The sequence below is a fragment of the Aquila chrysaetos genome, chromosome 12 (genome assembly GCF_900496995.4).
Source record: "Aquila chrysaetos chrysaetos chromosome 12, bAquChr1.4, whole genome shotgun sequence".
In the NCBI taxonomy this organism is placed as follows: domain Eukaryota; kingdom Metazoa; phylum Chordata; class Aves; order Accipitriformes; family Accipitridae; genus Aquila; species Aquila chrysaetos.
In genome coordinates, this window is record NC_044015.1 from 3,351,382 (window position 1) to 3,373,842 (window position 22,461).

A 22,461-nucleotide genomic window follows, 5' to 3' on the forward strand; every position below is an offset into this window, starting at 1 on the left:
CCCTTTTTTTTTTTTCCTTTCCGTTTATCTTTATTTCCCCGCCGCCCCCTGATGGTTCGGAGCCCCCGCCGCGAGCTGGGAGAGAAGTAACAGCACCATGTGCCGCACCACCGGGCAGCGCCAGCGTCCCGCCACTCCCGGCTGGTCGACCGCCGAGGTTCAGGTGGGTAAAACGCAGGCGTGCGGGGCGCTTCGCGTGTAGGCACGTTCTGAATTAGCTTTGGAATCGGTGGGGAGCGGGGAAAAAAAAATCAGACTGAAGAAAAGTAAACTTTTGCGTTGGCCGGGAATCGAACCCGGGTCAACTGCTTGGAAGGCAGCTATGCTAACCACTATACCACCAACGCCCGCTGAAACAACCTTCCCCGGCGTCCCTCAGCAACCGCGTCCTCTTGGGCCCAACCATCCGCCGGGTTGGGAGGGGGAGCCCGCAGCAAGGGCCGAGAAAAGCACCACAATTGCCCCACGGCGGCAGTAACTGCTGAATTAAGGGCCCGTCTCTGAGTCTGGGTGAGGAAAGACTATTCACTTTGTGCCTTTTTTAACCCTCTGCCAGCCTCAATTCTGTCTCTACCCCCCTCACTAGGAACAATAGTTCCGTCCTCACGCAGGAGGACACACACAGTGGTTCCTCCCAGCCGCCTGCCCCCCCCCCCAAGTTGGTACTTCCCTTCCCCTTCCACCTCCCCCCCCCGCGCGCTCCCGCCATCCCGCCCCGCGCGCTCCCGCCACTTCCGCCACCGGGTAAAAGGTCGCCCTGTGGCAGGCCGCCCCCCCCCCCCCGCTTTTCCCCCCCCTCCTCCTCCTCCTCCTCCTCCCCTCCGCCCCGTCCCGTCCCCCCTCCCCCGTTTCCGGGGCTGCCCAGTGTCCGGGACATGGAGCGGGACTGACGGAACCACCAACACCACCACCACCGCCGCCGCTCCCCCCCCCCCCCCCCCTTTTCCCGTTGAGGAGCTGCCCCCCCCCCCCCCCCCACCCGTCAGGGGGAGGTCGCCGCGCCCCGGGTAAGTGAGGCGGGGAGGGCTTCCCCCCCCCCCCCCCCGGTACGGGTAGGGCTTGGCCAGGGGAGGTGAGGCGCTGACCCCGGGGAAGGAGTGTTTGCTCCCCTCCGTGGGCCGCATTCCCCCCCCCCCCGCCTCCCCCCGGCTGGGGGGGGGTTCCTTAGGGGGCGGGGGTCCGGTATTTGGGGCCCCCCCCCCCCCGACTTGTATCCTTTCCCCTCCCCAGAGTTTTGGGGGGGTTGGGGGGCGGGCACCCCTTGCCCTGGGAGGGTGTTTGTTCTCCCACGGTTTGTCCTCCAGGCGTGGGAGGGCCGCTTGGCCCTGAGGGGGTTGTTCGCATTTTACCCCCCCAAACACACCCCCCCAGGGATGGGCTGATGGGGCGGGATGCCTTGTCCTGGGACAGGGACAGGGGGATGTTTGTGTCCCCGTCCCCCCCCCTCAGCCGCCTGTGCTCTAGCCAGGCAGAGGAGAAGCTAGCTGCTCGCTCCTCTTTTTCCACAGGCAAAGAGCCGTCTCCAGCAGTGGAGGGAGGTGGGGGGGGTCAGGGTATTCCTTCCCCTGGGCTCCCCCCTCTCCTGCCAACCCTTGGCCTGGCCTTCCCCCTGCAGCAAGGGCAGGAGCTCCCTGTCAGGGCTTTCAGCCCCACTCGCAGTGCAGAGATGGACATGGACTGCTGGCAGCCTTTGCCAGAGCTCGTCCCTCTGTACAGAAAGCCCCACTGGTTTATTCCACTCTCAGTTGCTTTTATTTTTGGAGAAGGAGATCTCTGAGCTCCCAGCCATGACGGGGACACGTTTGTAAGGGCTCCTCTAGGTGACTGTGTTGCTTTGGCTCTTCCTGAACGCACCAGCAGGCCCCTCGGGGTCTCGCTGACAAATGAGTATCATGATTCATGCCGGGTATCTGATTTCTCATGTCTGTTTTGTTCAGTTTCTTTTCCTCTGGGTTCAGCATTGGAGGATGTTATTGTTCCTTTTCTCTGTGAAACGTGTGAGCTGTGGCGGGTGGGATGAGGGTGAGATGTTCCTCTGAATGATTAAAATTACAGAATAACTGAGATTGGAAGGGACCTTGGGAAGTCTCTAGTCCAACCCCCTGCTCAGAGCAGGGTCAGCTGTGAGATCAGACCAGGTTACTCAGCATTCCTGAGCATCGCTCCTGTTGCCCTTCGTGCTTGCATCGAAAATTGCCCTTAAATTACTGGATGCTGCTACTTCGTCCCTCTCTGTTCTCTGCAGTTTAGGAGCTTCACTGCTGGCGCTTCTTTGTGATGCTGTGTCTCTCCTGATCCTCTGTGAGTGCGGTTTTGTTGGAGAAATGGCTGTTTGGGCAGACCAGGGGCCTTGGCAAAAGGCAGCGGCAGGTCTCGGGTGTGTCTGTGATTCAGAGCTCTCTTGAAGAGGAGACAAAGATATTTATACTTTAATGTACTTGGGCAGAGAGGACGATAGTGAAGGTAGCACCTTCTTATGCTCATGGAAAATGGGCTTGTGTGGTGAGCCAGGGTTCCTCCGTGGCATCAGGCTGAGGCAGAGGGAAGCAGCAGTCTGGCTTGGAAGACAAATGTGTTTTTTATGTCCCAGGTGGGACTGTGACGCTGTTAGTAGTGGGGCTGCTGACCCTCTGTCTGGCTCCTTATGGTGTCCTTTGTTTGACTCTTGCCTGAAAATGTATGGACCAGACCTCTGTTTTCTCAATTCTTAGTACCTGCTACATCTGAGAATTTCAGGATTTGGGTAGGGGAATAAAAGGTAGAGTCAGTACTGAGGATTCTCAGATTTTAAGAGGAATTTTGTAGGAAAGAAAGAGGCAGGCCACAGAGTTCACTGAGTCCCATTGTTCAGGTGAAGAAATCTCTCTCAGATTTATCTGGGCTGTTAATATCCAGCATGTGCTGGCAGAACAGATTTGGACTGTAAAGTGCAAACCAAGGATTTTGTTTGTGCCTCCCCACACAATTGGAAATGTGACCTGTGGAGGATGCTTTTATATAGCCTTATTCCTATGCTGGGAGAAACCGCAGTTATATGAAATTTGCTTTTTTCCTCTTCCTTCCTAGTTTCCTGTCCTGCCCAGCTTGCTGAATAGTTAATGCAGAAGATAAAGAGGGTTCGTCTGGAAAACGAGACTGCAGGAAGTTGGAGAAGGTATGTGTCCTGGTTACTCCCAGGGCCTTTACTGACCTTTAGGTTGTGTGGGACAGAGCCATAATCACCTCTTGGAGCAAATGAGGTTTCTGAAAAATCCCAAGTATATCATTCTGCCTGGGGAGCTCTGTGTCAGGATCTGTGGGTCAGGAAGTGACTCAGGAAGATAACTTGTTTCACTGACTTCCAATTCCAAGCTTTACAATTTTTTTCCTGTGCTGATGTCCCACCTGTGCTTGCTTGTTGTCTTCAGATTAACTCATTCCCACTGAAGGAGGGCTTGGTGGATGTACGCCTCATCCATCTAGCCTGGCCAGGCAGAGCAGAAAAAGCATGAAAAAGACCTCCAAGGGATAGCTAGATGTTTTGGGGAGTGGGGTTAGCAGTGTTTCTGCAACAGCACTGAATCATCTAAATCAATGCTTCAGCGTGAGGACTGTAAAGGACAGTGTTTTTCCAGTAAGGTGTAAATCTCAGATGCGCTATGTTGATGCTGAAGTTTCAAGACTGTCTAAGAATCAGATGGTTAAAATTGGTGTCTTGATCCAACTCACCTTTGAATAATTTAATCCCAAAATTCAGTCTGCAATTTCAGTTAGATAAGTTACTGCTTATACTTGTTTACTTATGTAGATGGTGTTGCCAAATACTTCCTATGTTTTGTCCAAGAGATGGCTGTAGCGGTGGATGAAGAAATTGGATTTTCTTTTTACTCTGTATTGTGTCAGGACCTAAGTTTTGTGAGACTCCACCACACTCCAGCTATGATAGTGGTATTTCCCAACACTTTCGCATAACTTTGTGTGATGGCTACTTTGCTTATCCCACTGCTCCACTCTGTTCCAGTGTCAAAATCACCAGGATGAGAACAGTACCGAGCTAAAAGTTGTGCCTTTCACTTCCCTAGTGAATCATAACATCATGGCGATATAGTTTGGAAGGGGCTCCAGCCTCCAGTTCAATTTGGGACAGTTGCCAGTATTACACTTGTGGACTGTTTTGAGCCCTTAAAGGTGCAACTTTCCCTTGTGAGGAGTCAAGCTGGTTGAGTAAGACAGTTTTACCAGCTGGATGAGAGTAACCTAAGGGTCAGGTGTCTTGAGCCAAAGCCAGATTATTTTAATTGACTGACTTGACCTGCAGTGGCATTGGGGTGAGAGAATTGTACCCAGTTTATGGGGTTTTGTGGTCTTCCTGTCATGTGTTTTTGATAGGCAACACTCCTGCCTTCAGATGCAATTCTAGTTGCTGTAATGGAGACCCTGGATATAGGCAGTAGAGGCCACAGACACACTCAGTCTTAGAACATCCCGTCACATTCTCTTTTGTGGTTTTACTTGGGCTTCCTGCCTGGCTTTGATTGGAAAATACTCTTCTTTATTCGTTTTCAAGCTGTGGATTTACTGCTGGGCAGTAGGTACTGGGAGTACCTACAGATTTATTTCAGGAGCTTGTTCTTGTGTTATTATTCGCACATTTTGTACAATTTAGGGACTTAGCAGTTTGAAGATATGGTTATATTTACAGCCCTTGTACCATGTGCCTGTAGTTTAAGGAAGTCCAGCTGTACTTTGGTTTAGGTTTGCTCGTCTTCTGCCGTAATTGCATAAGATGTCAAACTAGGTGAGAACTTCCTTTTAGAGAGTTTGTTAGAAGGTGCAAGCTGGTGGGGAATCCTCAAGGAACACTCAGGGTTCTCCTGAAAAATAGTCATGGTAGAAAATGGGCAGAGGCGAGTGTTTTCTTGTGGTGATATAAATAACCATCCTTCTCCTTTCCCCTGATTCTCTTTGCTAGGAAAGAATTCATTGTGCATCTTACTGAGTCCGAAGTCTTCAAGATTTGGTTTTTGTGTAATTCTTCCTTAATCCTTAAGTACGACAGCTATGTCTTAGAAGCTATTCTGTCAGAATGCAGGTCACTGTCCCAAACGACAGGCAGCATTCAAGAAACGTGTAATTTGGAAATTCAAATCTTGGTGCTGCTGAGGACAAGGCCTTTTTTAGTGTAATCCTTAGTCACTGGTTTGCCATCTTGATGCTGTGTCAAAGGTAGCGATTCTGTCTCCCTGGAGAAAACTTCTCCAGCCTAATTTTTTCAGTAAACTGAAGTTCTTCTGAAATTCTTTGTAACATTCTTCTGAGTACCCCCAAAACAACTGATGTCCTCACGGACCGAAATCCAGCTTCTCGAATGGGGTGACAAAAACTGGTTTCCCTAGTCCTGGGCTCATTCCTGCTTTGCAATAGATTACATCATTGACCTTGGGCAAGTCTGTTAGTCCACCTCTCCTCAAATTAACATTTGCTGTAGTTGCATGTGGAGGCGGTTTTTGTAGATTCTCATTCAATAACTGCTAGCTTGGAAATGTATGAGGAATGCATGCCACATTTTGCAGGATACGACCAGGGTCTGTTACTGCTGTCATCCTTCTGTTAGCAAAGGCAATTGCTCTGTTTTTTTCCTGTTTTGCCATCTCTCCTACTTCATTCCTGGCTGCAATAGCTCTTCAGGTAAGTGAGGTGCTGTGCTTGAGCTTAAACCTCTAAGTGATGAGCAGGCTTTCCTTTAGGATAGGAAGGGGACTTCACTTTTGTGGTCTTCCAGGGCAGAAGTTTATGTGCCTTTACAATAGGTCATAGCTTTGATGACTTATCCATCCGAATTCCTGGGGTGTTTTTCGTTTGAGTCAAGCTGATTATTTTCTGCACCAGAACTGCTGCTTGTACTTCCTTTAACAGCTTATTTCTAGAACTAGTCCTGGGAGGACAAGTTTTCTGAGGTTAGTATCTTCATTTACAGGACTCAGTATGGGATGGGAGATGGACTTTTCCTCACAGTATGTCGATGTATGTTTAAAATGTAATCTTTGAGTGCAGAGAATCCTAGGATCTGTAGTTTAAGGAGTGCCTGTTCTCTTAAGCTTGGTGCATGCTTAGAGCTTTCCCTAAGCAACAAAATATGCCTGCTTGATTTTAAGGCTTAATTCTCTCCCTCAACTTCTCCCTCAGTTTTTTGTCCAGTTCTGAAGGGGAAGAGAGGATGACTGCAGTGGACACGCTATCAGACAGCTCTGAAGTGGTCGAGATGGAGGATGTGCCTTCCCAATTCCAGGTGCAAAAGCATTCTTGGGATGGGCTGCGTGACATTATTCACAGCAGCAGGAAGTATTCGGGCATGATAGTGAACAAAGCTCCCCATGATTTCCAGTTTGTCCGGAAAACAGAAGAGTCCAGCCCGCACTCTCATCGTCTTTATTACCTGGGTAAGCCAGCATGCCAGACGCTGGGTGTGAATATGTTATGGGAGAGCTTCCAGTCTAAACAGGCGAGGAAAAGGATGGGAGGTATCTCCATTTATGAGATGGGGGAGCTGAGATTAAGTAACATTGCTCAAGGTTTGCATGCTCAATCTATAGCAACGCCTTGGAACTGAGCAGAGACCTCTCCAGTCTCAGACAAGCGCTTTAACCACAGGTTTTCTGCTAAGGGGAAGTGTTGGCTAGCCAGACCTACCTCATGACGGAGGTGTGAATGCAGTGTCCTTTGGCAGCCCAGGTCAGTCCAGGTGATGGGGCAAGAGAAGGGATGTTCCTCAAACTCAGGACTGTCTTGTGCCTCTGTAGCTTAGGAGAAATGGGATTTACTTGATTGATCAACCAGACTGACTGTCCAAGGAATTTGCTGTCAGTAATTACTAACTATATGTTGCAAGCTCGAGGTATTAATGGCTGGGTGGTGGGGTCTCCCTGCTTTATTAAGTACCATGTAGGTAGAATGCTTTCAAGAGTAGGGGGAAGAAAAACAAAGATTGGGTGGGAATGAGCTATTAGTGGTATTCACAGGGAAATATCCTCTTCCTTACAGTAGGATTGAAAAACAGCAGAATGCTGTGTTGTACAGGTCCCTCATTACAGTTGGAGCCACAGTGTAATTAGTGACAGAGTGGTTGGATTTTACTAACTGGATAATTTTGTGGTTGGTAACATGGGAAGCTTTATAGACTATAAAGAGTTTGTTATGCTTTGGGGCATGAGCTGATCATTACTGGGCTAGTAAAGAAATTGCCTGATGTGCAACTCCATACAGCAACTGCTTTCCTGAAATGACCCTGCTTTTTTTTCCTTCTTTTTTGAGTTGTTGAGGGGAGGTCACTGTAGGACATAGTATGCTGGATTTGAGGGACTGATTTGTTTTGTCATTAAGCAGCTCCTGTGCGCCAGTGACTTGATTTGTTACAGTTCCTCGTACATTCTTACGACACAAGTGCTACTGTAAAGGGCAGTATCCAGAGTTAGCTTATTTTTCTTGTTGAGTCTGAACAGTGAGACTTAAAGCTGAATGTATTTCAAGGCCAAGTTGACTTTGATACAGTTTTTGATCTAGATGACTAAAGAACTAAGGATCTAAGTGGCTAATTTAAAATTTTTTAATGTTGTTCTGTTGTATGAAATAGCAACCAGACCAGCTACTGGCTGGTTGGTGTTCTGCACAGGCGTGACTCTTACAGGAGCCAGAACCAGGAATGAAGATACACGAGTCTCTTTTCAGTGTTCTTTTCCTTAAGGAAATGTATAGGGCATAGAGCAGATTGATCCATCATTTAAGATCAGTATCTGCCAGGTAATACTGGCATACCTCTTCTCAGGCATTCCTAATAAAGGGTAAATGCTGATTCTTTCTTTTGCCATAACGAGCATCTTTTGAGTTGAATACTGTGCACTGTTAAATACTCAGAACCCATTTCAGCAGTTCATAAGTGTTTAACGTCAGCATGCTATTACTGTCCCAACATTAAATAACATTTTCAAGTTTTTATGTGAATACTGTTAGTGACTGTATGCCGAAGAGTAGGATGAAGACTTCTGAAGAACTTTACTGTAGGGGTTGAATACTTTTCTCCACTTGGAAGCAAAGTATAATGTCTTTTGGGGAGAAAGGCAGTATTTTTCTTGTAATTGCTGATTGATTGTAGTCAGTCTGAGGTCATTGTAGAAAGTACTAATATAAGGAGAAAAGAAGTCCCGGTCACAGTCGCATGAATGTCAAATGTGTGTATATATAGTAATTTGTTCCTATCTGCAGTTTTTTCTGTTTGGACATCTTAAATCGTTCCTGGGCTATCCCCATAGAATTTTATGTTGTATCATGGCAGATGCTGCTTATATTAAACACCACATGCTCAGCACTTTGGTGTTTCTGTATCTCTGTGGATTATATGCTCACATATTGCTTTGCTTCCTGAGTACTTATTAATATTTCAGTTTTAATTTTAAGTAACTGTACTGCTGGGTGAACCGGCTCAGAAATCTTTCTGTTTTGCCCAGAACATGTGCAGAGTAGACAATATCAGGGCACGTTTCTCTGTGTGAAATTCTCATCTAGGGAGTCTCTACAGCATACATAGAGGGCAAGTTCATGGTCTTTGATTTTGTTGAAACTGCCAAAATCGTGTGTCAGGATATTTTATTTCTCGTGGTTGTTTTGGAAGTTGGATGAAGGCCAGTAGCTTATTTGATAACCACAGTCAAAGGCTTACATAAAATAATAAGGTCTTTTGACTATGTAGTATACTGTTTCACATTTGAATGGGCTCTCTAGAGCTTCCAAGCTTTTTCTTCCCCTCTTGCAGGCTGCTGCGTTGGCCTGAATGAGGTCCCTGTAGCAAATTTCTGGCTGAGAAATGTGGAGAGTAATGTTGAGTCACCTATTCAGGGAGTGGCTTTTTTCAAGTGGATCTAGGGCATGGGTTGAACAGTCCACAGAGAGAAAAGTTGGACATAACCAATTCTGAAGAGGTTGGTTAGTGTTAAATCTTGCTTAGGGAAATTTCTGAATAAATATCTAAATTTAAATAATTTAGATATCATTCTGTGATTGAACTGGGAGCTGCTTGGGAATGACAGCTGGTAAAAGCCTCTGGATAGCCCCAACCCTTCTGTTATCAGACTTTTTTTTCAGTTTGTTCTTGGTTTTCTTTGTCCTGGCTAACTAATCTTAAGAAGGATGATGCTTTTGTCCTCCTAATAGGAATGCCATATGGTAGCCGAGAGAATTCCCTTCTTTACTCAGAGATTCCCAAAAAGGTACGGAAGGAGGCCTTGCTACTCTTGTCATGGAAACAGATGCTGGATCACTTTCAGGTAAGCCGAAGTGTGACAAACCTGGGTTGACAGTGCTTGGGAAGACTGGCTGATGTTGTGGGGCTGGTATGGTGGGTACGACTCTGCTGAACAGTATGGATAATAGCATGACAGCGTATAAGACACAGAGAATGGTATTGGTAGGAATGTTGTCTTGAGAATTCTTTGCTTCATAATACAAGATAGTCACTTGTATGTGCAACAGAGCTGGCAGTGGGTGTGAAACAGCAGTTGATGTGGCAAGCAAAGGGCTGACCTAGCAAAGAGGACTCTAAACTAGCGTGTAGTCTGCCTCAGATTATGTGCTATCAGGACAGTGCACCTTTCTTCTGGGTATCTTGTCTGGGCTCTTGCCATCCTTGTTTGATGTGCTTGGTGGAATGCCTGTCTGTCATCTTTCCTGCTTTTAAGGAAGTTGGGAAAGTTGAATTTAAACTGCTGCTTCTGCCCTACACTCTATTGCAAGTGAACCAGAAAGGAGGTGAATTTTCCCCTCCCTGATTTCAGTATCTTAATGTCCCTTGTCAGTAACAGCATTGATGAAGAAGAGAGTGGAGGGTGTTTGTCTGTCTTCCCTACTAAAAAGGTTCCTGGCGGAAAAGAATTTAGCTCTCTTGTCCCCATTTGGATTGCTAGTCCTCTTCAGGGTAATTCAAGATCCCCGGAAGAGCTTTTGTTTGCAGTGTCTGACATGGAAACTGTTTGTGAAGGCTGTAGATAACGTCATTAAGTTAATTGGTTACATCTGATTTGCATAAGCAGAGCAAGTGCAGCTGTCCTCAGTTCATGCTGAAGTGCCAACTGCAGAAATGATAGATTCGCAATTCATCCCTCTTATGTAGAGGGAACTTTGGGGCATGTGGTTGGTTTAGTCCTCCTGGAGCACACCAGTAGCCTAGAGTACAGTAGTTATGGACCTGTATGGTAAGACTGCTGGCTGGTTTTGGCTGGTATGTTGTATTTCAGGCATTCACAGACTAGTTGGTGCCAGTCTTGGAGCATTCCTGTTCTGTGAAAGTTTCTCTCCTTGCAGATTCTTTCAGATTTTCCTTTCCTTCAATACTAGGCAACCCCTCATCATGGGATGTATTCTAGAGAAGAGGAACTCTTGAGGGAACGCAAGCGACTTGGTGTCTTTGGTATAACATCTTACGATTTCCACAGTGAGAGTGGCCTATTCCTCTTCCAGGCCAGCAACAGCCTCTTTCATTGTCGAGATGGGGGCAAGAATGGTTTCATGGTGAGTCTGCTAGTGATTTTATGACTATCACCTGAAATGGACTTAATGGTTTTGATCAGTGATAGCTGCACATCTGCATCTGTTTGGTTGTGGTCATTTCTCTTGTGTCCTATCAGGGCTATGTTTGCCCTCATTTCATGGGCTGTACTGTATTTGTGGTTTAGGCCTTTTAAATATGAAGCTGGAAGCTGATTTGGTACAGAGCTGTTTGTGTCTGTTGCTGTAGGTGTCTCCAATGAAGCCTCTGGAGATCAAGACTCAGTGCACAGGGCCACGAATGGATCCCAAGATCTGCCCTGCTGACCCTGCCTTCTTTTCATTCATTAATAACAATGATCTGTGGGTAGCAAATATTGAGACAGGAGAGGAGAAGCGGATGACATACTGCCATAAAGGTAACTGGTGCTTCTTGCCAGATTGAAAAGGAAATGCCTTCTGACAAATTTGGGCTGGAAGGGCTCGTGTCTTACTTCTTTCAAGTACATTATTCTTTTGGATCGGCTTTTTCCAAGGAGATGTAAATGCAGTCTCATTTGTTCCTCTCTAGGCTTATCCAATGTTCTTGATGACCCCAAGTCTGCTGGTGTAGCCACTTTTGTCATTCAGGAGGAGTTTGATCGGTTCACGGGCTATTGGTGGTGTCCCACAGCTTCCACAGAAGGTCAGTCAGTGTTCTGCTTATCAAATTCTGATGCTGTAACTGCTGCTGGCCCCTGATATGAATGATATTTTGAGCAGGGTTTTCCTTTAGCCTGGGTTTGGTCTGTTTCTGGGGAGGCCACCTGAAGGAGCAAAACACAGAGGGATTAGAATTGTGCTCTGAGGAGTATTCGCAGGTGGTCACTAGGAGCTGTGGCTATACAGCAGATGTACACCCCGCACCAGAGTGTATTGCCGCAGCGCTCCAGGCAAGTCAGGAACAGCTGGAAAACGCTGTAGCAAACATGCTTACTATCTGTCCTAGGTTCAGAGGATTTAAAAACACTGAGGATCTTGTATGAGGAAGTAGATGAGTCAGAGGTGGAGATAATTCATGTTCCTTCACCTGCCTTGGAGGAGAGAAAAACAGACTCCTATCGGTACCCCAGGACAGGTAAGTGAAATACCGTGGGGCCACTAATGCAACTCTTGACTCCTGCTGGCAGCAGCAGTGGAATTTGTGCTGTAAACTTTGCATGATTAATCTGGGTACTTACTAGAATGTAGAAGCTGGTTGTAAATGTTGAGGCCTAATTGAGTCTCTGAGCCCAAAATCTACTGCAAGAAAGGAACGGGATTTAAAGTTCAGCTTAAATGAAAGGATTGCTGAGAAAATGGAATATATCTGGTGGTGTATGCTGGAATACATTTTGAATCCCGTCTTTCCTCTCCCTCCTGAGAACATGCACAGCCAACTAGGCAAGGCAAAAGCAAACTTTTCCCATACCCAGAATGACTCTTGTGATTACACTGGTGTTTGCTCACATGCATAATTTGATATTTGTACATTCACACAGAGCCATTTTAGTAGGACCAGGGTCAGTTCTTTTCTGGAAGCTCTATTGCATATAACTATGGTTCACATTGGTCATCATGGTGTTCTTTCACTCCTTCTCTGCAGGCAGCAAAAACCCCAAGATTACGTTAAAACTGGCAGAATTTAAAACAGACAGAAAGGGTAAGGTAAGTAATAACAACTTGGAATGGGATATTGCACAGGAGGGCTGACTGCTTCTGAAACTCCCTAGAATTAAGACAAGGTCACTAAGAAATCCTAGACAGTGTTAGCCTTTGTTTTCATCCTGTTGTAACACCTGGTTCTATAATGCATTTATCCAAGAAACACAAAAAACTTTAAAATGCTGAAAAGTATTGTTCTGGTGGAGAGGCAGCTGAGAGAGGGGAGGGAAGCAAGAAGTAGGGTTAGCCTGGTATACCACACTGTCAATAGTAGAGCAGGAGGATTGAAGCTCAATCTAATCCTGGGCTTCAGTCCCTGGCTGTATCCTTTTCTGTGGCTGAATGCCAAAATCATTTTGCTTTGAAGCTTGTTTTCCCCTTCTCTTCCTGCCATTTGTAGAAAGGCTTGCTTCTCCTGGCCTGACCCTTGCTGATGCCTAGTTAAACTTCCTTATTCTCCCATTCTGCTGAGCTTCCATAGGAGGAGATGGGGAGGTCTGGTAGCAGTCTGATTTGATATTGGACCTTCCTCTTGCTGCAGATCGTGTGTGCTCAGGACAAGGAGCTGGTGCAACCATTTGCTGCATTGTTTCCGACTGTGGAGTATATTGCCCGTGCTGGATGGACCCGAGATGGCAAATAGTACATAAGCTTTTCTTCCAAACTAATGCTCCCAAGGGCTTCCCTGGCTGAACTACCACAGGCCCTCGACATGCTTTGTATTGTAGTCATGACCTGGTTTTAAAGCCATGAGTGCCCAAAATGGCACATGAGTATTTGGCTTCTTCAGTGTTATAACACCCTAAAAGTAGGAATTAATCGAATGTAGACCACAGTGACAAGCTGTGGGGTTTAAGTCACAACCACAAAGTTAAATGACATTGATATATTAAGCGAGCAGTCCTAGGGAATTCTTTTGAGTTGAAGATGTTTAACACAAGTACAATATGCTTCCTGCTGAAAATGAGAATGTACTGTAAGCAGTTTTATCATTATTCATTGGTCCATTGTGATCAATGCCGAATGTATCATGGGAAAGTGGGCAGTCTGCGTGGTGCTAAGTCCTTTGTGCAGTGTGTACAAGGGGAAAAGATTGCTCTGTGACCAGTGTGCTCCCATAGCTTGCTATTGCTCCAAATGTGATACACAGCCTTGTGCTGGCCAGCCTTCCCTGAAGAGTTACAGAATTCACACCTATCTGATTGGTTTGAAATTTTAAAGCTCTTAATTTTTTCCCCTCAAAAGCTTGCTTGACTGTTAACTAGTTTCTGTGCAGATCAAGTTAAGGTGACTTAGCTGTTTTTGAAGATTGCGTTCTGTAACTCATCATTAATTTTCTGCTCTGGAAACTAAATTCATACAGCTTTACGGAAGGTAATCCCATAGGTGATTCTTATGTTCTGCACCAGAGCTTATCTAAATGTGCTGAATATATCAGTTCATGAAATCCACAGTCACTGAGATGCTAGGGAGAACTGGCTCTTTTGAAAGTCTGTCTTAATGATGAAACTTCCCTTGATGCACTTCCAGGCCTTGGGGTAGCCGCACTATGCAGCGGTGGCTTGCCATCTGTCATGTTGAGAGGCCTGCAGTGCAGCACCACTTCCAATGACTCTCCTTGGAGAGGAACAAGGCTGAGACTGAAGCGACTCCTTCACTTGGCAGTTGTCTTAGGTCTGTGCCTTTCCCTGCTAGTGCAGCGTGCAATGAGGAAGCTACAAATGGATCACTTTAAGAGTGATCGCTTCAGCTCGTTAGGAGCTTGCTAGAAAACAAATGGTGCTTCCTGATGAAGGGGCTGTCCAAGGAAGAGTTATGTTCTGGAGACAGGGTTCTGTTAACAGTGCTCCCTTGGAATAGACACTCTGGCAAATCTGTCAGACATCTTGTCTGAACGATACCCCTGTGAAATACCAGAGATGTCTGGCAATACATGTTTGTTGGCAAAGCTTCCAGGAGATTAGAAAGCAGCAATGATGAGAAAAGCTTTGCATTCAGATGCCTAAATCCTTTCTGCCGGGGGGGGGGGGGGAAGAGTTGCATGTTAGTGTTAGAAAGGGACATCTATTCTGTGGTACTGACACTCATCTCCAACTTCTTTCCCCAGTGCCTGGGCTATGTTCCTAGACAGACCTCAGCAACGGCTGCAGCTAATCCTTTTGCCTCCAGCGCTCTTTATTCCAGTCCCAGAGAATGAGGAGCAACGCGCTGAATTTGCCAAAACTGTGCCAGAAAATGTCCAGCCATTTGTGATCTATGAAGAAACCACTGATGTGTGGATAAATGTAAGAGGCTCGGGGCTGGGGGGAGAAGACAGGCTTCCCCTTCCTCCCCCAGTTAACCATTTTCATGTTGGCTGTGTGTCCAGTTTAGTCCATGCTCCAGCAGACTGCTTTGCTACTCGGTAGTGCCAGATTTGGTGTTAATTCAGGGGGTTTGATAAAGCCATGAGAAGCACTTCCATGCACTCGGCACTGGAAGAGATGAGGATCCTGCCATTTCCTTGTAGTTGGAACTGTTCATTCGGTTCTTGCTAACATTCTTGGTGAACACAGGCACTTCGGACACTGACACTTTTGCATGTAACACTGCCATTCTTTTGGGGTTATTTTATTACAAGATTAAATGGCTTCTTGAAGCATGAGCAACCCTAATCCTTGGAATCTGTTGTACTTTTTTAGGTAGGTAATGGACACAGGGGTCAGGGAATAAACTTCGGCCTCTAAGATGAAGCGTCTTTGTACTGAAGCGACCAAGGGGCCTGAAGCTCACACTATGGCCTTCCTAAGGTGTTGGAATAGCAACCGTCTAGTGGGACTCACATAGCTGAAACGTCTAGCTTGGAGGCAAGACTGGTGCTGGTTTTGGTTGTAGCCATGGAAAGCCCAGAGCACACAGTCTTCTACGTGGACCCAGGGTTTCTTTGTGGTAATAGGAAAATATGGAAGGGCTTTTTCCCACTAGCTGCTCATCTGAGATATTTCTCCCCCGTGGCCTTTCCTTTGAAAGCCAGTAGTTCAGCACTGACTCCCTTGGCTATGTCTTTGCTGTCTCAATACAAATCACTGATGGGTCTTTTGCCTTGTGTGACAGGTTCATGATATCTTCTATCCTTTCATCCAACCGGAGGGAGAGGAGGAAGAGCTCTGCTTTATCCGAGCCAACGAATGCAAAACAGGTTTCTGTCACCTGTACAGAGTCACAGTGGTCCTAAAGCAAGGCAGCTATGACTGGGTGCAGCCATATGTCCATAGTGAGGGTAAGAGCAGCACTTTGTTGGCGTTTCAGCTTTGGGAGCTCCCTCTCTGATCTGCTTGTGTTGTCTTTTGGGGAAGCCAGTGATTTATTCTCTTGTTATTTCTTCTAGATGATTTCAAATGTCCTATCAAAGAGGAGATTGCCCTGACTGGTGGGGAATGGGAGGTGTTGGCGAGGCATGGATCGAAGGTAGTGGTTATTTTTATTCTCTCTTGCAGTGTTACAGCTCTGCATTGTCTGCCCACAGGCCTGGCCTACGCCCTGTTACGCCTGGGACCAGCTAGAACTACTTAAGCTTCATTTTGTTTCTCTTTTTATTGCTGCCTCTGCTTTCCCCAGAAGTGCTGTAGTCCAGTGCACATTGAACTGATTGCCTTTTTAATCAGACTTCAGATTGCTCCTTAGGTAAATCCCATGAGTAAGTCAGGCCATAAAAAAAGAAAAAAGTCTGAGGTTCAAGAGCAACAAAGAACTGTTTTGTGGAGAAGCTTGGGACTGCTGCCTTTGCCAAAGCATTTTAACCCCAATGAGTACTTGTGAATTGGAAATATGTCCTAGCGCTTAGAGTGAACTCTTGGTCTCCAGCTGATCCCTCAGCAGAGCCTTTAAGAAGGAGGCAGCTAGGGAGTATAAAGCAATTTAGAATATGGAGAAACTGTATCTGTTATTGGTTGCAGAATAGACAGAAATGAATTCTTATTAATCTTGTAGAAACCTAGTTCCATTTTTGCTTCAGGAATTAACTCCAAGTTTGATCTTTAACGCTCCCAGGTGATTTCTGTCAAAATAAAGACCTTGTCTGTTCATTTCCAATTAATCTGGATTTTCACTTCTCGCTTTTAAAAAGGCCTACAGCTCCATGCATTTGGTTTCTGCTGCTTTTCCTCAATCTGCAATTAACCTGCTGTCCCTCCCCATGTGGATTCTCACTGTACATGCTGTTGATTTTGGCCACAGCACTTCCCTGCATGTGTTGTGGCTAAAATTGTGTTAGCAGCAATTATTTTGATGCATTTGTTGCTCCACAGGGCTCTGCCCAGTTTTCCTGGCCAATCGAGTTGGATATTTTTTTCCCTTTGCTGTCCAGTGGTCTTCAAACTGCGGGTTAGCCAGAAATAGCATTTGGAAACCGTAAGGTGGAAAACAGTTCAGTTACTGTTGCTGGATCAATGCAGTATTTAACAGCTGTAGTCTTTATTCCTGGCTGGCCAGTTGGTTTTTAGAAGCAGCTTTATCTGGACATTAAAAACATATTTCAATGTGGCTTGAAGTTTGGTACTGTTAGAGCTATTAGACTGATCCTTCCACAGATGGGAATTCATTATCATGATTGCTGGAAAAAATACACATATACCCTTATAATCCAGATGTACTATGGGAAGATGCCATATTTAAGCACAGAATCTTCCTACTTTCACCTGTGGGGAGCAGAGCCCAACTTTTTATGCTCAGTAATAAGCAAATGCTTTGAGTCTCTTAAAGCTGAGTGACTGCTTTTTGTTACTTCATTGGACTATATATGCAGTTTTCCGTAAGTGCTGCGTATGTGTTCTCTAGCCACAGGCGTTGTGTACGGTCCCTAATGCCGTGAGCAGTCTGTCATGGTCTATTTGTGTTTTAAGCTGACTCTGCTTGGGGACAGACTGTTTGAACTGGCAAAGGAGCAGTAGTTGTCATCCTTCTGTCGCTGAGCCCTCTCTTCTCCACATAGATCTGGGTCAATGAGACTACGAAGCTGGTGTATTTCCAAGGCACAAAGGACACCCCGTTGGAGCACCACCTCTACGTAGTCAGCTATGAGTCTCCTGGAGAAATTGTGCGACTCACCACTCCGGGCTTCTCCCACAGTTGTTCAATGAGCCAGGTTTGTTGTTTCTTAGATACAAGAGGCCCTTGTCTCCTGACTGACAGGGATCCTAACTAGGAATGGTAATGAATCATGACCAGTAATGAGTCCTGAGGGCTTCTTTGTCTTGGTTGCTTGAGATGTGGGAGCTCTTGTCTGAGAACTGCATGGAGGATATTAGATGTGGGAAATGAAAGACCTTGTTCCTCTAACTCTTCTTTCTCCCATCTGTAGAACTTTGACATGTTCATCAGCCACTACAGCAGCGTGAGCACTCCACCTTGTGTGCACGTCTACAAGCTCAGTGGCTCTGATGATGACCCGCTCCACAAGCAGCCCAAGTTTTGGGCTAGCATGATGGAGGCAGCCAGTAAGTCCTGTAGAACATGTCGGTGCTCGGTTATGTCTGTGATAGTCTTCCTACTAGTAGTAGCCAAAGGTGATGGAGAGGGAAGTGGCCCAAGTAACTCTAAGGGAAAATGGATTGTGTTATCTTGCAGAGGAGATATCTCTGGTGGATAGCATCCAGGAAATGGTATATGGGCTTTTAAGATGTTACTATTTCATGCTTTGAGCAAAAGCTCCAGGGTTTACACGACTGTGGTTTTAGGTGTTTTTTCATTCATGATTTGTCTGAAGAGGGAGGGGGCAAGTATCTGGGATGCAGTGGCTACTTCATTCTAAGGCTGTAGGCTTTAAGGTTTTAGGTACAGCTCACAGCAGCACCTGAATCCCTCCTGCTCCTGCAAATATTTTCTCCATTTGACCCATCCCTGTTCTTAACCTTCCACATCTTGCTGTTGCGGCATGGAGTGCCTTGTCCGAGAATACCCAGCTGATGCTGTTTTGTTGTGTGATACCTTCTCTCTTTATATGGCCTATTGTGCTATGCAGGCAGAATAGAGGCTGTGTGTTTCCCAGCGAGAGGCTTCTCTGAGAGGCAGTGCTAAGGCTTGGTATGGTTTGGTATTGAAATAGCCCTGTCTAGGGTCAAATTTGAACAGCATGAGCTTGTTTGGGTGGGGTAAGGGGCAGAGCCTGCTGCCAGTTACGGCATTGCTAGTGTCTGAACTTCCTTCTGCAGGTTGTCCCCCAGATTATGTCCCACCTGAGATCTTTCACTTCCGCACTCAGTCAGATGTTGAGCTCTATGGAATGGTCTACAAACCTCATGATGTCCAACCTGGGAAGAAGCATCCCACAGTGCTCTTCGTGTATGGAGGCCCTCAGGTAATAATCCAGATTAGCTGCTGGTGTCAGGCATGGCGTTGCTGCCCAGGGTAGAGCTCCGTGTAGCTTGGTCATGCATCAAGACTTATACTTTGGTTAGCAAGGAGCACTGGACCTGTGCTCTGACCTCTGCTTCAAACCTCAGATGATTTTTCCAGCATTGAGTCTGATTTGCATGGCTCTGATAGCTTGATTAATGGCTGCTGTCCAGCTCGGGATCCTACAGAGTGGGACATACAGAGGAAGGTACTGGAAGGCAGCTGCTCAGCTCTGAAACTTTTCTTCCCTTCTCCTGCAGGTGCAGTTAGTGAATAACTCCTTCAAAGGAATCAAGTACTTACGGCTAAACACGCTAGCATCCCTAGGCTATGCTGTGGTAGTGATTGATGGAAGGGGTTCGTGCCAGCGAGGACTCAAATTTGAAGGGGCACTGAAAAACCAAATGGTAATGTACTACTTCTGTTGATGAATCTCTGCTCATTTGCTCTTTCTAAGGCTGCCTGGCTGCATGTTTCCTGTGTGAGTGGTGCTTTTGTCTTTTCTGTCTCAAGTTTCTAGATTTAGAAAGCCACTAACTTGAGCTTCCTTGTTGCCTTTTAGGGTCAGGTGGAAATAGAAGACCAGGTGGAAGGTTTACATTATGTAGCAGAAAAATACGGGTTTATCGACTTGAGTCGGGTAGCCATACATGGCTGGTCATATGGGGGTTTTCTCTCCCTCATGGGTCTTATCTGTAAACCCAATGTCTTCAAGGTAAGTCTGGACGTGGGGCTGTCACCTTGGGACACTTAGTTCTCAGCTTCTGTAACTCTTGGCATAGAGTTGGCTTTTTTGCTTGATATTTCTGATGGACAGGTGAAAATGTTCCTCAGTCCTGCCTATAGCTCCTGGCTACAGTCCTGCATTCTGCTTACAGATCATACCTGTCTGAGGCTTGATGAGAGTGGGGTCTCTGGGATGGGGTTGTTCCCCAGTGACTGCCAATGGAGGACTTAACCTAGCATCCAATGAGATAATTGATGCGCTATTCCTAATCCCCTTCCCAAGTCCCCAGCACAGTTTATGGAACATTCCACAAGTCCTTCTTGAAAAGGGGAAGCCTTTAGTGCCGATATGCAGGAATTTGCCCCATTGTGACCATAAGAAGAATAGTAAGAGGAGGAATCTGGGTTTTATGTGGGTTTGCTGTAGAAGAGTCCTGGTCTGAGTGACAGAACAGTCCAGAGCCTCTTTTTCCTTCCTCTTCAGGAAGACAGGGAACACTTGAACTCTTTAGCACGTGATAATTGAGGCTGTCTCCTGCCACCTATTTGTTTGACAGATTGCTATAGCAGGTGCTCCTGTCACAGTTTGGATGGCATATGACACCGGGTATACTGAGCGGTACATGGATATCCCAGAAAACAACCAGCAAGGTTATGAGGCTGGCTCTGTGGCATTACATGTAGAAAAGCTTCCCAATGAGTGAGTACTGTGGGGTTGAGCGATCTGCTAAAAACCTGCTCCTGGGTCCTGCTTGGTGCCACCAGTTGCACCTCTGCTAAATCCCAAAAGAATGGTTGAATTCTTATCCCATATAATTTTAACTGATGTGGCCAGTCGCTGCCTTCTGCAGCAAGCTGGGGCATGGTACCCCCCGCCCCTTTGCCAGGGAGGGGTTGAGGACCACGTCCATGGCCTTACACTATTCTGACTGCCTGTCCATTGCTCAATTTTGGCTTATGGACTGGCAGCTCCTTGCTCAGACCCACTGCAGAGCTTTTTATGTGGTTTCTCATCCTATCTTTCATCCCATCTCCAGGCCAAATCGTTTGCTCATCCTCCATGGTTTTTTGGATGAAAATGTGCACTTTTTTCACACCAACTTCCTGGTATCACAGCTAATCCGGGCTGGAAAACCTTACCAGCTGCAGGTAGGAAGAACAAGAGTGAAGTGGGAAGGTCCCTTAAATCTGGAAAGAGAAAACATTTTATGCTGTGTGTTCTGGGGGTGGGAGAAGGTGGAGGCAGATGCTTCCACATCTTGTTGCAACGTAGATGACAGTAAATGCCTAGTTTGACTCCAAGAGGTGGCCGGGAGGTGGCACTGTGGCTGTTTTATTGCTGGCAGATGTGGCCTGTATCTAAAAGCATTTGCAAACAGGGCTCCTGCCCTAGGCCTGGAACTTTCCTTCTCCGCTGAACTGTTGCTGTCTCACTTGGCTGGTGGCAGCAGAGGTGGCTGACTCGCCGAGCAGACTAGCAGCACATGCCAGCGCAATGAGGCGGGGAGGGGGCTGGTGCTCTAGACATTCCCTGGCACCTCTTTGTCCCGACGGAGACTGGGTTGAGGGAAAAGGGCTGATGTGAGGGAGGGTTGTCTGTGCTGAATGAGCTGCTCCTGGCTAACTGCCCTGTCTCTCTGCTTCTGCACAGATCTACCCCAACGAGAGACACAGTATTCGGTGCCCTGAGTCAGGAGAGCACTATGAAATCACGCTGCTGCACTTTCTACAAGAATACCTCTGAGAGCACAAGCCTCTGCAAACTGGACACTGACAGCTCATCCTCCCCCTCCTGTGCCCTGCCACTACCGCCTCCCTCGACAGCCATCTAACCCAGAGCACAAATGGCTGAGTGCCCACGTCCGGGCTGGGTGTCCCCCCCCTGAGCGAGGGGGGAGGGTGGAGGGCACCTTCCCTTTGGACAGTGCCACCTTCTTTCACTTTCCAAGCTGGAGGTCTGCCCCTGCTCGGCTGCTCGTCCTGTTCCTCTCCTCCGGCCTGGCTGTTAATGCTTTTTTTGCTGCTACTCCCTCTATCCTGGGAATCAATGGACAGTGGTCTGTCTCCCGAGGCTGAGGTTTGTGTCCATCTCTCTCTCCCCCATCCTTTTCCCCTTCCACTGCACCTTTGCAGTTCCCATGCTCTTACCTGCAAGAACTCAGTGCCTGTGTTGGAAATGGAAGAGCCGAATCAGCAAGCTGCCTTAAGCCAGGAGTGGGAGGGAAGAGAGAACTACCTATTGTTAAGCCCCAGGGGAGCTGATCGCTGCTGCTGCTGTGTCCTGGCCCTGCTGCGACAATGTGGAGCCCTGGGATGTGAAGAGAGCTCTACAGAAGCATGCAACACTAGTCTTTTCTATTTTTCAGTTTAATTTTGCAGAGCAGATGGAGGAAGTGGCTGGGGTCGGTAACAGCGTCCTCTGATACCTTTCTCTAATGGCCGCTCACAAGCAGAGTAGTGCCAACAGGTAGCACGGCAGCTGAAGCAGCTGGCTACAACCAGAGATCATCTCTCCAGAGATCGCAGCAGCATTTGGGTTTTTGCAACACAAGATGGATAATATTTATGCAAATCCTCCCTCTCTCTGTTCTCTGTGCTGCCTCCTGATCCCACCTTCTCCTTCCCTGACACCCTGAGCTTTCAGATGTGCACTGAAATTGGCTGTGCTTCAGTTCTCTGCGGGTCAGTGACTGTTCCCCTTGCCCGTCTACTCAGCAAATGCTCTCTTCTGGTTTTTATTTACCTGGTCAACAGGAACTGCAGTTCTGGGGAGGGGGGATTGAGCAATCGCACCTCAGGGGAGCACATACCCCCCCTCAAGCCAAGGGTTCTGCCAGGGGCAAAAAGGAAAAAAAAAGAAACCCAAATGAACCACGTTGACTTGCCCTGGAGTATTTTAAGTGCGTATTATGAAAAGAAAATATTTTTATGGATTCTTATTCTTTTATAATTATGAGTGTAAGATGTAGCGACTCATTAAAATATTGGAAAGAGACACGCTGGCTGGCATTTGTGCCTGTTTTTGGAGTGCAGGAGAGGGCTCGGGAGGAAATGGCAGCTGGCTCACAATAGCCGAAGCCGTGTCTGTGGTAAAAGCAAAGCGCTCTGTTCGGTTTCTGTGCCGAGCAGTGGAGAGAATATTAAATCCCTGATGTTCCTCGGGGGAAG

At 46.9% G+C, this 22,461-nt stretch overlaps 1 protein-coding gene and 1 non-coding gene across 6 annotated transcripts; one reads left to right on the top strand and one right to left on the bottom strand.

The window, feature by feature from the left end:
• Positions 1-36: 36 nt before the first annotated feature.
• On the top strand, positions 37-22,288 carry DPP9 (dipeptidyl peptidase 9). 5 transcript variants are annotated; one of them, XM_030033300.2, is made up of 22 exons: positions 834-1,007; positions 3,067-3,154; positions 6,166-6,268; positions 6,365-6,419; positions 9,184-9,296; positions 10,363-10,536; positions 10,763-10,931; positions 11,084-11,197; positions 11,501-11,629; positions 12,137-12,198; positions 12,737-12,837; positions 14,303-14,480; positions 15,289-15,454; positions 15,563-15,642; positions 17,165-17,317; positions 17,534-17,669; positions 18,384-18,529; positions 18,828-18,974; positions 19,130-19,282; positions 19,851-19,993; positions 20,331-20,442; positions 20,945-22,288. In XM_030033300.2, exons 2-22 carry the CDS (start codon positions 3,099-3,101, stop codon positions 21,035-21,037), a joined length of 2,583 nt encoding a protein of 860 aa, XP_029889160.1. In that variant the 5' UTR covers positions 834-1,007; positions 3,067-3,098; the 3' UTR covers positions 21,038-22,288. The 5 variants fall into 5 exon arrangements, with proteins under 5 accessions (XP_029889157.1, XP_029889160.1, XP_029889156.1 ...); XM_030033297.2 differs by lacking the exon at positions 834-1,007 and adding an exon at positions 37-163 and having other exon boundaries at positions 6,166-6,419; XM_030033296.2 differs by having other exon boundaries at positions 835-1,007; positions 6,166-6,419.
• Positions 276-347, bottom strand: TRNAG-UCC. Its single transcript has one exon. It is a non-coding gene; the product is annotated as a tRNA-Gly (tRNA).
• Positions 22,289-22,461: the final 173 nt, after the last annotated feature.